At 36.6% G+C, this 16,414-nt stretch overlaps 1 protein-coding gene across 1 annotated transcript; it reads right to left on the bottom strand.

Annotated features, from left to right (window-relative positions):
• Nucleotides 1-3,881: 3,881 nt before the first annotated feature.
• Nucleotides 3,882-16,361, bottom strand: LOC145733019 (aminopeptidase N-like). Its single transcript, XM_081985615.1, has 15 exons — nucleotides 16,223-16,361; nucleotides 13,829-14,192; nucleotides 13,344-13,568; nucleotides 13,067-13,291; nucleotides 12,914-13,009; nucleotides 9,473-9,656; nucleotides 9,169-9,410; nucleotides 8,929-9,115; nucleotides 8,679-8,871; nucleotides 8,343-8,620; nucleotides 4,736-4,920; nucleotides 4,517-4,687; nucleotides 4,327-4,467; nucleotides 4,194-4,272; nucleotides 3,882-4,138 (listed from the first exon to the last, which is right to left on the bottom strand). The coding sequence occupies exons 1-15, from the start codon at nucleotides 16,233-16,235 to the stop codon at nucleotides 3,998-4,000; spliced, it is 2,724 nt and encodes a 907-aa protein (XP_081841741.1). The 5' UTR covers nucleotides 16,236-16,361; the 3' UTR covers nucleotides 3,882-3,997.
• Between the last annotated feature and the right edge of the window lie 53 nt (nucleotides 16,362-16,414).

Here is a 16,414-nt window from a genome sequence, read left to right as displayed (position 1 = left end):
AATAGATGGTGCCACCCTTTAAAGTAAAGAAATTTTAATTACGTGGTGCCACTCTGGAAGGAAATAATTTTTTGGTTACGTAGTACCGCTCTCAAATTTTTTTTGTAAAGAAAAAGTGGTTAGGTGGTGCCACCCTTTAAAGTAAAGAAATTTTAGGTCTGATGATATCCAACTTCTTCGCTTAATTTTCAAAGTCAACAAATGGGGTTAATATGAAATATTTCTATAATACAACTTGTGTTATACAGGGTGTCCCACGACGAAAGACCTCGATTGATATTGGAAAAAGTACAAATAGGAGAGTTTTGAAAATTTGGTAGGATACTGATGTGGGCATGCCCAATCCAACTAAAATATTTTCAAGATGGTTGCACTTCCGCTTATACCGGAAGTCGATCACAACTTTCTTATTTTAAATAGAACACCCTATATATTATTACATATTTGGATTCTTCACAAAATTCTGACCAACTTTTGTATAGAATGCCCTATGCCTATCTCTAGCAGTTTTCGAAATATTTGATGTTTTTCCAAAAAAGTGACAGTTTAAACGCTCAACATATTTTTGTACTATGTTAAAACCGTATTTCATTTTGCAATGAAACTTTGGGTTATTGTAAATAAAGGATCGTTTTATTAAACTGAGGGTGCGTAATGACTCATTTGTATACAGGGTCGTCAAAAAAAAATCATAAACTTGCCACTAAAAAAAATGAAAAATCTCAAGTTTTTTAAATAGAAACCCACATTTTTTATGACGGAATCATTTTGAGCATTAAAAATTACTATAAGTTTCAATTTACTTGCCTATACCTAAATCCAACCCATTTCGTTTTATTTGAGAATAAACATTTTTTTATTAGGCTGCATGGTTGGGATTAGCTGGTACTCTAGTTAGCCATGCTTTTGACACACGGTGATATTGGAGAACTGCAAAGCATGTTATGTTGAGCGTTGCAACTGTCACTTTTTTGGAAAAACATCAAATATTTCGAAAACGGCTAGAGATAGGAATAGGGCATTGTACACAAAAGTTGGTTAGAAATTGCAATTTCTACATTTGTATTATTAAGGATTGGTTTTGTTTTAATAGCTTTTATCTTCACAGATCCCGTATTCTTAAAATTTTCAATTATTTGCTTGACAGCTTTTCGTGATGGCTTTGGTTTTTCTGGATAACGAGCGGCAAATACCTCACATGTTCCACTCACAACTTTATCACATTCTCCGTAAATAATAAACAGATTTAAGTAATCTTGGTTTGAATAACGTAACCGCGACGGCATATTTGCAGTTGTCAAAACACTCAAAACTAGTGTTATTAACATGCCCTGCAGGTCTCCAATATCACCGTGTGTCAAAAGCATGGCCAACTAGGGTACCAGCTAATTCCAACCATGCAGCCTAATAAAAAAATGTTTATTCTCAAATAAAACGAAATGGGTTGGATTTAGGTATAGGCAAGTAAATTGAAACTTATAGTAATTTTTAATGCTCAAAATGATTCCGTCATAAAAAATGGGGGTTTCCATTTAAAAAACTTGAGATTTTTCATTTTTTTTAGTGGCAAGTTTATGATTTTTTTTTGACGACCCTGTATACAAATGAGTCGTTACGCACCCTCAGTTTAATAAAACGATCCTTTATTTACAATAACCCAAAGTTTCATTGCAAAATGAAATACGGTTTTAACATAGTACAAAAATATGTTGAGCGTTGCAACTGTCACTTTTTTGGAAAAACATCAAATATTTCGAAAACGGCTAGAGATAGGCATAGGGCATTCTATACAAAAGTTGGTCAGAATTTTGTGAGGAATCCAAATATGTAATAATATATAGGGTGTTCTATTTAAAATAAGAAAGTTGTGATCGACTTCCGGTATAAGCGGAAGTGCAACCATCTTGAAAATATTTTAGTTGGATTGGGCATGCCCACATCAGTATCCTACCAAATTTTCAAAACTCTCCTATTTATACTTTTTCCAATATCAATCGAGGTCTTTCGTCGTGGGACACCCTGTATAGGCTTAGGGCGGGTCCTAGGAGCATCCTGCTGCAAAAAAAACTAATATTTTTGATTTTTATTTTAGGGTTGTTGATATCGAACTTCTTTGATTAATTTTCAAAGTAAAAAAATGGGGTCAATATGAAATATTTTTATAATACAAATTGACTTATATTACCTTTGAACACTGGGTAAAGGCATTCTGAGGCCATAAATCTAATTCTTAAAGTTTTTTTTTTTTAATTTCGATGAAACCGAACTTGTTCAGTTAACTTTCAAAGTCAAAAAAGGAGTGAATATGAAATATTTTTATTATATAAATTGTGTTATATAGCCTTGGGACGATCTCTAGAAACAACCGGCTGCAAAATACTCTAATTTTTTCAAATTTTTTTTTTTGAACATAAAAATTTTTCCAAAATTGGTCGGAAAATTTTTATTGGCTCTAGCGATTATTTAGGACCTCCTGAGACATATAAACTAAACTTGCATTATACAAATATGCCCGGAAAAGGTCGGAAAATGACTTTGAAAACCAATTTTTTTAACTTTCCCCCCTGGGCGTATTTTTCACCGGAAAATTTTGGGAAAAAAAATTTGTTAACTAAATCGGGGTCGCTCTACAACCCTACGAGGTTAAAAGTGCAATTTTCCAATAATTTTCAAAAATTTCCCCCCAAGTTTCCCCCCAAACAAAAAATGTGCGTAATTCGTTTGTAGACATGTTTGTATTCGATGTCAGGCGCATGCGCGGCTTCCTTCCGGCGTAATCTTCGAAAATCCGATCCGCAAACCGGTTTTTCCCCCCATCTTCAAAGGGGAGATCGGAAAGACTTAAAATTTTGGCAGATGGGTTTGCGGGAGACCAGTTCTATAGGGAATGAGTTAAAATTTGGATATCCCAAAGATGAGGATTTATCCCCCCTTTTCAACCCCCTGGGGGGAAAAGGAAGTGGTGCCCCAAATGGCCCCCTCCAAACCCCGCCCACATCCCAAGGTACAAATTGATCGATCAAGGTTTCTCAGGTCTCGGGCAATAAACTGTAGCCACCTTACGCGCATGCATGCGCAAAAATTTTGGAAAAAGGGGGGACTGGGGGGGTGTCCCGATCGGTCAAGGGGTTTCCGAGTTATGAGCTAAAAACCGTTCGCGCATGCGTACAAAAAATTTATTATTTTCGTTTGAACGCAGTGCCCAAGTGGACACCAGTGCCGGGCTCAACTCGCCACCAAGTCATGACTCTGCCGAGATACGGGTAAAAACTTTTCGATTTTTTTTTTCATTTTTTTTGTCCTTGGGGGGACCCCTACATGACCTCCAAATTTGGTTCGAATCCCCTCATAAACTTCGGAGAAAAAGCCTGGCGAAGCCCAAACTTAAATAGCATTTTGGGGGGTCCAAAAGTTTGAACCTCCATAACTCCCGAACGGGTTGAGTCACCGTCATGAAACTTGCAGGACATAATAAGACCCCCTTCCTGCATCGATTCCTGGCAACTGCGCAGAAGTGCAGTAATGCGCTGCGCAGAAAGTTTCTGAAATCCTACTGCGCATGTGCCCCACCCTTTTTTTTGGCCGGAAAAAATTATGTCGGTCCTAAAAGTTTCAGCCAAATCGATTTTTAAAATATATAAATTCGCGAGGCCGAAATTCACACATTTCATACACTTAACGAAAATAATTTTTGGATACGTAGTACTACTCTCAGGGTGGCACCACGTAATCAAAATTTCTTTACTGTAAAGGGTGGCACCACCCAACTATTTTTTCTTTACAGAAAGTTTGAGAACGGTGCTACATAACCAAAAATTATTTTCTTTAAGAGTGGTTAGTTAAATGGTGTCACCCTGAGAGCGGTACTATGTAACCAAAAATTATTTCCTTCAAGAGAACATTTTATTTTGTACTAATTGTTTACAATACATAACAAATAAAATAGTAAACTAAAACAAACACAATAAAAGAATTTTAATAGGAAACAAATTATAGATTATATTAAGAAATACTCCTTTAACTCATCCTGGTGATCATTCAACCACAACTCATTGACTTCTGTGATCTCAATAGCTTGATCAGCCACCAGTTGGATTTCTTCTGGTAAGTCACTGGTGGTTTGCAGGAAGTTTTTAAACTAAAAATTTTCAAGTTTGAGCTGGTGTTTTGAGGTGTTTTACCGACAAACTTACTGTAGTTATGAGCTCAGAATCTGCTAGATGTTCAGCTAAACCCAGAACAACTTGCCTTAAAGCGTTCATACTTTGATATCTGCTTAAATTTGCGAATAATTACGAATGTTAAAATGTTTTCCACGAATACGACCTTTGACTCATGTTCTTGTAGTTGCTAACCAAAAATTCTAGTGCTAGTTTGGCTCCCACGTTACCGGACTGAAAAACTGACTCGAAAATCACATGACCATCTTGGGGCTTTACGCTTTCGTCCAACGAAAAGTCCAAAGACCTAAAGATTGCTTTTGTATCACTGAATAGATAAAGAAAAACTCACTGACTTGCGCAATAAGTCTTCTTTTTCACTACATCCCAGTGTTTGTAAGATTCTAATTTTTTCCGCGGCCACTTCAGTAGATCCGTAGGTGGTCACTAAAGTGTCCCAGTAGGAAGTGTCCCCTCCGAACATGAGGCCTGTACAATATACAGTACGTCTCAGATTTTTGTGAGGCCTATAGAAAATCAGTTAGTGCGTGAAAGATTAAGCTGGCAAAACTTACTTTGATCCTGAATTTGCAAAAGTACTAAACAGACTTTTAGCATTTCTAACACAATCCAAGTACCCCAATTTGCAAGCAGAGCCCAAAATCAACATCTGCTTGACACTGTAGGCTTGATCTTCATCATCCACAGCTGACCATGACACGCTGGAGTACATTTTCGACAAATAAGTTAAAACCAAAGTCTGAAATTTAGTAGCATTTTTGTTTCTGCGTTTTAAAAGAAATTAAGTAAGTTTTATGTACTGTGTTTTATAATTAACAATTCTTTTAAATCTGGTGTGTTTCCAGATCAACTAAAAACTGCTCTTGTTAAACCATTGTATAAAAAGGGTGATCCAGAAATAATGAATAGCTATAGACCTATAAGCCTTCTGCCAGGATTTTCCAAAATTTTTGAACTGGCAATGTGTAAAAGAATTATACAGGGTGTCCCGCGAGGTAAGGGACAAAATTTCACTACGTGTTCTTTAGGTGAATTCGAGTCAAAAATGTTCTATGAACATGGGTCCGTAAATGCTTCCTTACCGAGATATGATTTTTTAAATGTAATAGTGATTTTGTGCCGAAAACTACAATGGCTCTCATACACATCATTAAAAGGGCTAGACTATGCTTACAATGGGAAAATGGACACTTTGAACCATTACTATAAATAGTTATTTTCCAAGAGGTATTAATTTTTTTTGTAAAAAAAATATTTTTGTGAGGTTATTGTACTTTTCAACACAATAAAACTATTAAACTTAAAAAAATCATATCTTGGTAAGGAAGCATTTGCGGACCCATGTTAATAGAACATTTTCGACTCGAATTTACCTAAAGAATACGTAGTGAAATTTTGTCCCTTACCTCGCGGGACACCCTGTAGAATTTATGAACCACTGTAATCTAATTAACAAAAACCAGCACGGATTTCGGATTTTTTTTTTTTTTCATTTGGATAAACTCTTGAAAACTTTGGGAACTATCTGCTACGGAATACGATTCACTGGTAAATATCTAAGTGAGCAATGTCTAAAAATTCTGTATAGCGCCAATTTTGAATCCAGACTGAAGTATGGTATTATGTTCTGGGGCCGAGATGGTAGGGTTCAGAACATTTTTATTGCTCAAAAACGAGTTATGAGAATAATTAAAAAAATGGATTATCGGCAATCATGTAAAAACACTTTCAGGTCAATGGGACTAATGACAGTATACGTTCTGTATACAGGGTGTCCCACAACGAAAGACATCGATTGATATTGGAAAAAGTATAAATAGGAGAGTTTTGAAAATTTGGCAGGATACTGATGTGGGCATGCCCAATCCAACTAAAATATTTTCAAGATGGTTGCACTTCCGTTTATACCGGAAGTCGATCACAACTTTCTTATTTTAAATAGAACACCCTATATATTATTACATATTTGGATTCCTCACAAAATTTTGACCAACTTTTGTATAGAATGCCCTATGCCTATCTCTAGCCGTTTTCGAAATATTTGATGTTTTTCCAAAAAAGTGACAGTTGCAACGCTCAACATATTTTTGTACTATGTTAAAACCGTATTTCATTTTGCAATGAAACTTTGGGTTATTGTAAATAAAGGATCGTTTTATTAAACTGAGGGTGCGTAATGACTCATTTGTATACAGGGTCGTCAAAAAAAAATCATAAACTTGCCACTAAAAAAAATGAAAAATCTCAAGTTTTTTAAATAGAAACCCACATTTTTTATGACGGAATCATTTTGAGCATTAAAAATTACTATAAGTTTCAATTTACTTGCCTATACCTAAATCCAACCCATTTCGTTTTATTTGAGAATAAACATTTTTTTATTATGCTGCACGGTGGGGATTATGTGGTGTTCTAGTTGGTCATGCTTTTGACACACGGTGATATTGGAGACCTGCAGAGCATGTTAATAACACTAGTTTGGAGTGTTTTGACAACTGCAAATTGCCGTAGCGGTTACATTATTCCAACCAAGATTACTTAAATCTGTTTATTATTTACGGAGAATGTGATAAAGTTGTGAGTAGACCATGTGAGGTATTTGCCGCTCGTTATCCAGAAAAATCAAAGCCATCACGAAAAGCTGTCAAGCAAATAATTGAAAATTTTAAGAATACGGGATATGTGAAGATAAAAGCTATTAAAACAAAACCAATCCTTAATAATACAAATGTAGAAATTGCAATTTTGGGCTATTTTGTTGCAAATCCAACTTTGTCAATAAGACAAGTTTCCGTAGAATCAGGCACATCCAAAAGCTCAATTCAGAAGATCCTAAAGAAACATAAATTTCACCCTTTTTCATTTAAATTAGTGCAACACTTAAAAGAGGTTGACTTTCCGAAGAGAGTTGTTTTTAGTGAGTTTTTGCTGACTAGTCACTATGGAGATGAATTGTTTTTGAATAATATTATTTGGAGCGACGAGGCCAAATTCACTAAAAATGGAATGTTCAATAGACATAATTCACACTACTGGTGTGACATAAATCCACACGTAATTAGAGAGAGAAATTTTCAAGAAATCTGGAATTTTTATAATAAAAAATGTTTATTCTCAAATAAAACGAAATGGGTTGGATTTAGGTATAGGCAAGTCAATTGAAACTTATAGTAATTTTTAATGCTCAAAATGATTCCGTCATAAAAAATGTGGGTTTCTATTTAAAAAACTTGAGATTTTTCATTTTTTTTAGTGGCAAGTTTATGATTTTTTTTGACGACCCTGTATACAAATGAGTCATTACGCACCCTCAGTTTAATAAAACGATCCTTTATTTACAATAACGCAAAGTTTCATTGCAAAATGAAATACGGTTTTAACATAGTACAAAAATATGTTGAGCGTTACAACTGTCACTTTTTTGGAAAAACAATAAAATATTTCGAAAACGGCTAGAGATAGGCATAGGGCATTCTATACAAAAGTTGGTCAGAATTTTGTGAGGAATCCAAATATGTAATAATATATAGGGTGTTCTATTTAAAATAAGAAAGTTGTGATCGACTTCCGGTATAAGCGGAAGTGCAACCATCTTGAAAATATTTTAGTTGGATTGGGCATGCCCACATCAGTACCCTGCCAAATTTTCAAAACTCTCCTATTTATACTTTTTCCAATATCAATCGATGTCTTTCGTCGTGGGACACCCTGTATATATGAATGCTTAATGTTCTTTTTCAACAACAGAAGTTTATTTTTTCGGAATCCACAGGTAAACAAATATAATACAAGATTAACCCATCAAATTATGTATCCAACACACCGGCTGCAAATAACAGAAAAAACTCCCCACTATATGTGTATAAAGCTCTTCAATAAGTTACCTATAGATATTAAAACAATTGTGAGTAACCAAAAATTTAAAAGGGAGCTAAAAAAGTTATTAATCCAATTGGAACCCTATCATCTCGACGATTACCTAAACATGTAGAGGTTGAACTCTCCTGTATTGAATGAGTATACTATATCATAAGTATAATAATATACCTAAGTAGTCTTTCTTTTGCTGACGCAATTTCATTTTGTTGTATACGTTGTTTATGACAATCTTGAAATAAAGTTACTATTTCTATTAATAAAAGGTTCTTAAGTAGCACAAACCGAAATTTTCAAATCCAAGGAGGAGGCGTAACCGACTCTACGCAGCACGTAGTTGATCTTATGTAAGGCCGTCATCCAAGGTGAGAGGGATTCTTCCTCCGCCATGTAAGACAGTAAGTCAAAAGCGACAGAATAGTTGAGGTAGTTAGCTCTGGCCAATTCAAAAGCGTCATCAATCAGTTGAGCTCTGTTTAGTTCCGGAATTTCGGAGAATTGAGACTGTTTGAGAGCTAAAGCTAGGTTGGACCATAAAATGCCATAGTGGACTCGATAGTAACCTGGAAATTGATTAAGCAGTTTGAACATAGGATTTTATTTAAAAAAAAAGTGACTAACCTGAAGCTTGAATATTCACCAGAATCCAATCCTCCTCTTCGCTTGGTAAGGGTATTTCTAAACCATCCCCCTCTGGTAGAACCCACTGGCTGACTGTTGTGTTATCAAATCCGGTAATATTGGAGGAAAACACGTAGGTTACAGGGATGTACCAGGAATAAGATTTATCAGCACCGGTGTACAAAAAGCGGCCCTAAAAACCACTATATTATAGACACTAAAACAAAAATAGTTATTTAAGCAATTAAACCTCTTGTTTAATTTTTAACATGCCCTCCTCAATAGAAACAGTCACCAACGGATACCCCGGGTTGGTTTCCCAAGCTATGAGAACGTCCTTCAGGTATACCCCACTGGGCAATCGGTCCCGATTATCTAAATTAATTTGGGGGGCGATCAAATTCCACAAGCCTTGCGGTTCGCTGTTTCTGTACGAACTATTCATTTTTTTGTATTAGAGACAGTAACATCACTCGCTCAGACCACATACAAGGAGGTTAAAAAATATTCAATGCCAAGGCGGAAGCTTGGATAGCCTGCGATAACGTCACTCAACATCCTGTACAAACTGGCACTTTTTAGCAAATTAAACGGATCAAATTTGCCAATAATCTCTGCAGTACTGTTGGCTCCTGCCCTCAAATTTCGTGTAGATTCAAGTGCATCCCGTTGCAATGCAGGCTGGAGAATCCGAAACGAAAACTGTGACGTCACGTCCCAGTCAGGAAAAATCTACATTTTTGTGATTGGTCAAGAAAAAGTCACAACTGAGTTAGCATTTACAGTAGACTAACCTGATCAACAACCAAAAACTGTAAATAGTAAGCCAAACCCTTGGTCAAGTAGAGATAGTTCCAAAGTTCCGGACTGGCAACGTTGCCATACCACATTTGGGCGAATTCGTATGCCATAATTTCGGTTATAGTTTGTTTGTCTAATGAGTCTGAATCGTCAGAGTTGTACAAAACGTTTTCTTCCCTGAATATTAGTACAGCGTTGGAACTAAGTGCACAGTGGGTACAGTGTGTGATTGGTCTCAAACTACCAAACGCCCAAGGACGGTAAACAGTAAACGATTGCTCGATTGGCCGATTTTGTTTCCCGGCGGCGAATGGATCCTGACGTCACAGTAAAGTCTCGGGCTCGTAGTGATGGGTAAATTACCGGTAAAGTAAATATTTTACATTACCAGGAAAATTTGACCGGTAAATTACTGGTAAATTACAAACAATGTGTTTCTGGCAAGTCAAACTTTGACACCGCTTTTCTCCCTAACTGTACCAAATTTTGTAGTATTTTTTTAATGTTATTGAATAAGAAATTTAATGAGGATTCCAAAAATGTACTTAAAACAGTCATTTTCTCACTCTAATTGGGTTTAACAAGCGATTTTGTCCGTGACTGTTTATACAAACGGTGTTACTAGCAGTTCAAATTTTGACACCCATTTTTCCCCCGACTGTATTAAATTTTGTAGTTTTATGTTATCAGATAGGAAGTTTAATGAGGATTTCAAAAATTTGCTGAAAACTGTCATTTTCTTACTCCAAGTGAGTTTTACAGGCGATTTTGTCCCTGACTTTTCTTACAAACTGTGTTTTTGGCAGTTCAAACATTGACACCGCTTTTCTCCCTGACTGTATCAAATTTTGTAGTCGTTTTTTAATGTTATTGAGTAGGAAATTTAATAAGGATTCCAAAAATGTACTTAAAACAGTCATTTTCTCACTTTAAGTGGGTTTTACAGGCGATTTTGTCCCTGACTATCCTTACAAACTGTGTTTTTGGCAGTTCAAACATTGACACCGCTTTTTTCCCTGACTGTACCAAATTTTGTAGTCTTTTTTTAATGTTATTGAATAGGAAATTTAATAAGGATTCCAAAAATGTACTTAAAACAGTCATTTTTTCACTCTAAATGGGTTTAACAAGCGATTTTGTCCGTGACTGTTTATTTAAACGGTGTTACTAGCAGTTCAAACTTTGACACCCATTTTTCCCCTGACTGAATTACATTTTGTAGTGTTTTTCTAGATTAATGGATAGGAAGTTTAATGAGGATTTCAAAAATGTGCTTAAAACAGTCATTTTCTCACTCTAAGTGGGTTTTACAGGCGATTTTGTCCCTGACTATCCTTACAAACTGTGTTTTTGGCAGTTCAAACATTGACACCGCTTTTCTCCCTGACTGTACCAAATTTTGTAGTATTTTTTTAATGTTATTGAATAGGAAATTTAATAAGAATTCCAAAAATGTACTTAAAACAGTCATTTTCTCACTCTAAGTGGGTTTTACAGGCGATTTTGTCCCTGACTATCCTTACAAACTGTGTTTTTGACAGTTCAAACATTGACACCGCTTTTCTCCCTGACTGTACCAAATTTTGTAGTATTTTTTTAATGTTATTGAATAGGAAATTTAATAAGGATTCCAAAAATGTACTTAAAACAGTCATTTTCTCACTCTAAGTGGGTTTAACAAGCAATTTTGTCCGTGACTGTTTATTCAAACGGTGTTACTAGCAGTTCAAACTTTGACACCCATTGTTCCCCCGACTGTATTAAATTTTTTAGTGTTGTTTTATGTTATCAGATAGGAAGTTTAATGAGGATTTCAAAAATTATAGGAAGTTTAATGAGGATTTCAAAAATTTGCTTAAAACAGTCATTTTCTTACTCCAAGTGGGTTTTACAGGCGATTTTGTCCCTGACTTTGTGTCTCTGGCATTTTATATTTTGACACCCTTTTTCTCCCTGACTTTACTTGATTTTGTAGTGATTTTTTATGTCATTAGATAGAAAATTTAATGAGAATTCGAAAAATGTGCTTAAAAATATGATTCGGTCACTTCAAGTGGGTTTTAGAGGCAATTTAGGCCTTTAAACCGTGTTCAAAATTTAGATCACAATTTTACTAACTTAACAAACCTAAAGTTTTTCCTGAATTACTCGAAAACGGTGACTATTAAAAAAAAATTGCAGGAGACCAAAAATGTTCCTAATCAACTCCTCAACTTAGCACCGTAAGGTTGCAGGACCGTTTTAGCTTCCAGTATACAAGATGTGCATGAAAAGTATGGTGATTGAATGTTTTCAGTCACCTTTGTACACATTTTTTGAGATAGAATTTTTTGCTCAACACTACTGGAAAAAAGAGTTCAAGACGGCTAATTTAAGCGATACAACTTCCCTGAACTCCCAAAAAATAACCGAATTACAGGCTGTTCAAATTTTAAACCAGCATTTCAACTGATTTGAAAATTTGTTGCGCCAAACCAGTTTTTCCTTAATAATTCGAAAAATTTGAAGGAAAGCAGAAATTTTCGTAAAAAACTGCTAAACTCATCCCTGGAGTTTCACAGTCCGTCAGTGCCGCTACTATACAGGGGGTGCATTCAAAAGTATAGTGATTCAGATTTATGACTTTTCAAATTAATAACAGTCAGGACAGAAAAATTATATTTTTCGAACAAATTTCAATGGGCCTATCCCATATATCATAAATTTTTGTTTTAATGACTGGAATCGAAAGAATAGGATCAAAAAACTAATTTTTCATATTCTTGAAGAAAAAATTATGGTCGTAAATGTTCCTACATTAGTTTGAATTTGTCCATTAAATTTAAAAGATCTGTTTTGGCGCGCATGTGACGTACGTAATTCTGGGCGATTTTATTGGCTGTTGCACGCCATCTGTTTCACTTCTTGTCGCTGATTGGTTGATAGTGTAGTACGTCACCGGCGGCGGGCGTTTTAAACATGAGATTAATGTAGTTTTAATCATCATTTTTTTTCTATTTAGACTTAATATTTTTGAAAACAAAAAAAAAGGGTATAATATTTTCATCATTCGTCTTTGTAGTTATGAAATAAAAAAAAATTGTGGGACAGGCCCATTAGACTCACAAATTTACTGGTAAAATTGGTACATTTTCCTGTCACATTGAATTTTACTTTACTTTACCGGTAAATAACCGATCATGTTAGATTTACGCCTATCACTACAATACGCTAAATATGATCGACTGCAACCGGTCAGAAGCCATATTCCCCTAGTTGGATAGGGGATTCAGGAAGAAAGGAAGGAAGGACTGCAATCGGTTAACATTGACTTGATGGTGACGTAAAAATCATCACCGGCCCCAGCCGACACGGGCAACATTGTGCTTATGGGATTAAGCAATCCTTTACTGTTTACCGTCCTTGCCAACACTTAAGACTATTTGAAAACGTACTTGAAAGTGACAATACCCCAATTTTCACTGGCTTTGGTATTCAAAATTGGCAAGGCCATTACGTCCATTTTTTGAAAACCCATTCCTACACCGTACCTGTTAAAATGTACTGTTTTTTTATAAAAAATTCACCCTTTGTGCACGCTGAATTACGCAAAATTAGTAATATTATACAGGGTGTCCATTATTGTAGGTCCAACCTCCACAGCCCATTGACGCGAATCCGCAGTGTCGGGGCTCGAACACACCCTGTAGTAATAGACAGTGCCGTCGGTGAAATTTTGCCCTACGGTGCACTCTAAATCGTCCCGAGTGGCAATTAAGCCCATCATATACGGTGCCATAGATCCGGTAGTTAAAAAGTAAGTCGTGGACTCCCTTCATTGCAATAATTATTATAAAATATAAGCTGCCTGAAGTTGCAACTTACGTCACGTCCACTTCCGTAAAATTGGCAGCACTGTTAAAGAACACTTCCACGTTAGGTGGGTGAGTGACGTTGAGTTTAAAGTAGGTTTTGTCTGTGAGTTTATCAATACAAGGGAGAACCCTTCGAGCAAATGTTGGTTCCAACTGGGACGCTACCAAGTATTGGTTTGCTCCGTTTTTTGTATACTCAGCCCGGTAGAGACCGTATAGATCCTCAGTACTCAATCTGGAATTTTAATCTTATATGCACTAGATCTAGAAAAGGACGGAAATATACTTTGCAAGTGACATATCAAAATGCTGAAACGGATGTGACGTCATTCAACAGTTAGTCAAATGACCGCTTCAACAGAAAGTTCGATTAAAGCCTTTTAATCACTTTTGCCATTTTGACATGTCAAAGTTTATCTTCATCTTTGTCTAAAGCATTGAATTACAATATTTCTCTTTTCTTATCATGAGAAACACCACCTGCTAGTCACTTACCTGCTAGTATAATTAATATACAAAACCGAAGTATACAGGGTGGAATTGGCAATCTGAGTACCGCCCAAGGTCAACACATCTTCGTCGTCAATTTCAAAATCGGTCACTTCCACTAAACTGGTGTTGAACACTTCAAGACCGGCAGACGTAACCCGAATGAAATCCTTGGAGGCGTGCAACTTGATATCCGTTGGGTAGCTCCCTGTGAGGGAAAATCGAATCTGCAGCTCCCCCCTGAATTCGTAGGGGGAGTTGGTGAAGGTATCTTCGGTGAAGATGAGGTGTAACAAGTACTGGTAAATGGTGAGACCGGTCGGTAACGGTTCTCCATTGTTGACGGACAGCAAAAAGGCCAAAAAAACGTCTGAAATGTACTACAATTACTACAATTGCTAAACTTAAAAAACCATTTCATCATAAACAAATGAAACGCGCTTAACCAACTCAATTTTCTGTAAACGCTAGTTGTGTTAACTCAGCTTCAACCAATCGTATTAACGCAAATATCGATCAATCAATCAATCAAAAAAGTAGCTTTATTGTCGGAAACTTAAAGTCATTGACAAAGCCCTGAAAACACATACAAAAACAGCAAAAAAAGAACATACATAATTATTACACTACACATACAATATGAATCACACATAATTACACCTTACGATTATTAAAATAAAAAGGCAGTTACCCTGTATAAGAGAAGAGAAAGATGATTAAAAACACAAACAGTGCTGCTTGGTGAATTTATGGCAGAACAAGGCGCCTTAAGAACTGGAGTAGATATCGTCCAGAGAATAGTACGCTCCGTCAAGCAAAAACCTCTCAGCTTCACGCCTAAATGCATGCGCAGATGGCTGGCCTCTCACGTGGAGAGGAAGGTGATTGAAAAGTCTCTTGCCACCGTAAATAAGCGACGACATAATCTTCTCCGTGTGAGGAATGCGAAGCCTCAAAACGAATCTACTGCGAGTCACCGAGCCGGAGCCCTCGGACAACTGACCCCCAAACTTGCCATGGACAAGACAAATCGTCTCTAAGATGAAAATGCAGCACAAGGTGAGGATACCATGTTCAATGAAGAGGGGTCTACATGAGGCCATATATCCAACACGACACAAGCACCTCAATGCTCGCTTCTGCAGGAGAAACACAGAATTGAAGCGGCTTCAAGAACAAACTCCCCAGAAAGCTATGCCGTAGCGGAGATGGCAGTCAATCAGTGCATAGTATGCACTCCTAGCTACATGGTAATCCAGATTGACAGAGATTACCCTCAATGCATAGCAACCCGACGCCAGTCTAGAGCACAGACCGTCCACATGCTCAGCGAATCGAAGCGAGTCGTCAATAATAAGACCAAGAAACTTGTTCATTCCACTTGTTCACCCTCAACAAAAACCTCCTGCAATGAACATCCAAAATGTAGGATCTTGGTCTTACTGATATTTAATGACAGTAAGTTGGAATTGCACCAATGTTTGATTATGGAGAGGTCCCCATCAATAGTGGCAGTCAATGAATCGGCGCTCTTGCCGCTCCAAAGAATGGTCGCGTCATCAGCGAAAACAGTGAATTGTCCGTTAATAGGGAGCGAAACAATATCATTGATGTATATCAAGAACAGCAAAGGTCCAAGAACAGAGCCCTGAGGGACACCCGAAGTTAACATTAACTCTCCAGAACTATGGCTCCCGATGAAGACCTCCTGGCTCCGGCCGGACCAGAAAGAGCGAAACCACAACAAAGAAGCGGCTCGGAAGCCATAAGCTTCAAGCTCCAAAGCAAGATCTGGTGGTCTACGCAGTCGAACGCCATCGACAAGTCGCAAAATACCGCGGCCGAAATATCGCCGGAGTCCATCCTGCAGAAATGAAAAAATAGCATCATTCCTGCCCATCGTTGGCCGGAAGCCAAACTGAGATGGGCTGAGAAGCTCATGACGCTCCAGAAACGACATCATCCGCCTCTGGACTAGCTTATCCAGCACATGATGGGAAAACTGCCTTAGTCTTAGGAATCCTATAGAGAACGTTAAAGGAGGCCTAAGCAATACCATGACAAAATTGGAATATCACAGTTACAGATTTTTTTTTGTAAAGTAAACGCTTCACCCCATTCTTCTTTATGCTTGTAAAGTAGAATACTTTCTATCTCTCAATCAATTTTTTAAATTTGATAATCTCTCTAAAAAATTAAATTACAAGACTTAACCAAGATAATGAGAAGGTCCTGATAAACGACGTTTAACTGCCAGAATGCACAAACTACCTATTCAAATTTTAGTCTTTAATGGATATACTGTTTGAAAAAGGTTGAACTAGTGTAATCAATAAGGGCACAGCCAAGTTTGCTGACTTTTTATTAGTTTCCCCTATAAAAGCACAAATAAACACTTACGCTTAAAAATCATCTCTATACACTCAGACAGCCAAACTACAAAATGAGACAGTATATTAAATACTTATACACTCATTGAAGTAATCAATTTTTAAATAACCACTAGAGAATGTTATCTTTAACAAAAAAAAAATATTTTCAAAGCCAAAGTGGTTGCAATTATAAAATTAGTCTGGTTTGAATTGAATTGAA

Source organism: Ips typographus, linkage group LG8 (assembly GCF_016097725.1).
Source record: "Ips typographus isolate SLU linkage group LG8, UJ_Ityp_2.0, whole genome shotgun sequence".
NCBI classification, from domain to species: Eukaryota; Metazoa; Arthropoda; class Insecta; order Coleoptera; family Curculionidae; genus Ips; species Ips typographus.
The sequence above is the reverse complement of the archived record's forward strand: the minus strand, read 5'-3'. Positions and strand labels throughout refer to the sequence as shown.

Excerpts from the sequence above, each read along its gene's own strand:
- LOC145733019 (XM_081985615.1), bottom strand. Across the intron at positions 9,116-9,168 it reads GAATATTTTTTAACCTCCTT|TTCGTACAGAAACAGCGAAC; the intron begins GTATGTGGTCTG and ends AAAAATGAATAG. Across the intron at positions 4,468-4,516 it reads AAAGAAGACTTATTGCGCAA|GTCTTTGGACTTTTCGTTGG; the intron begins GTCAGTGAGTTT and ends AGCAATCTTTAG.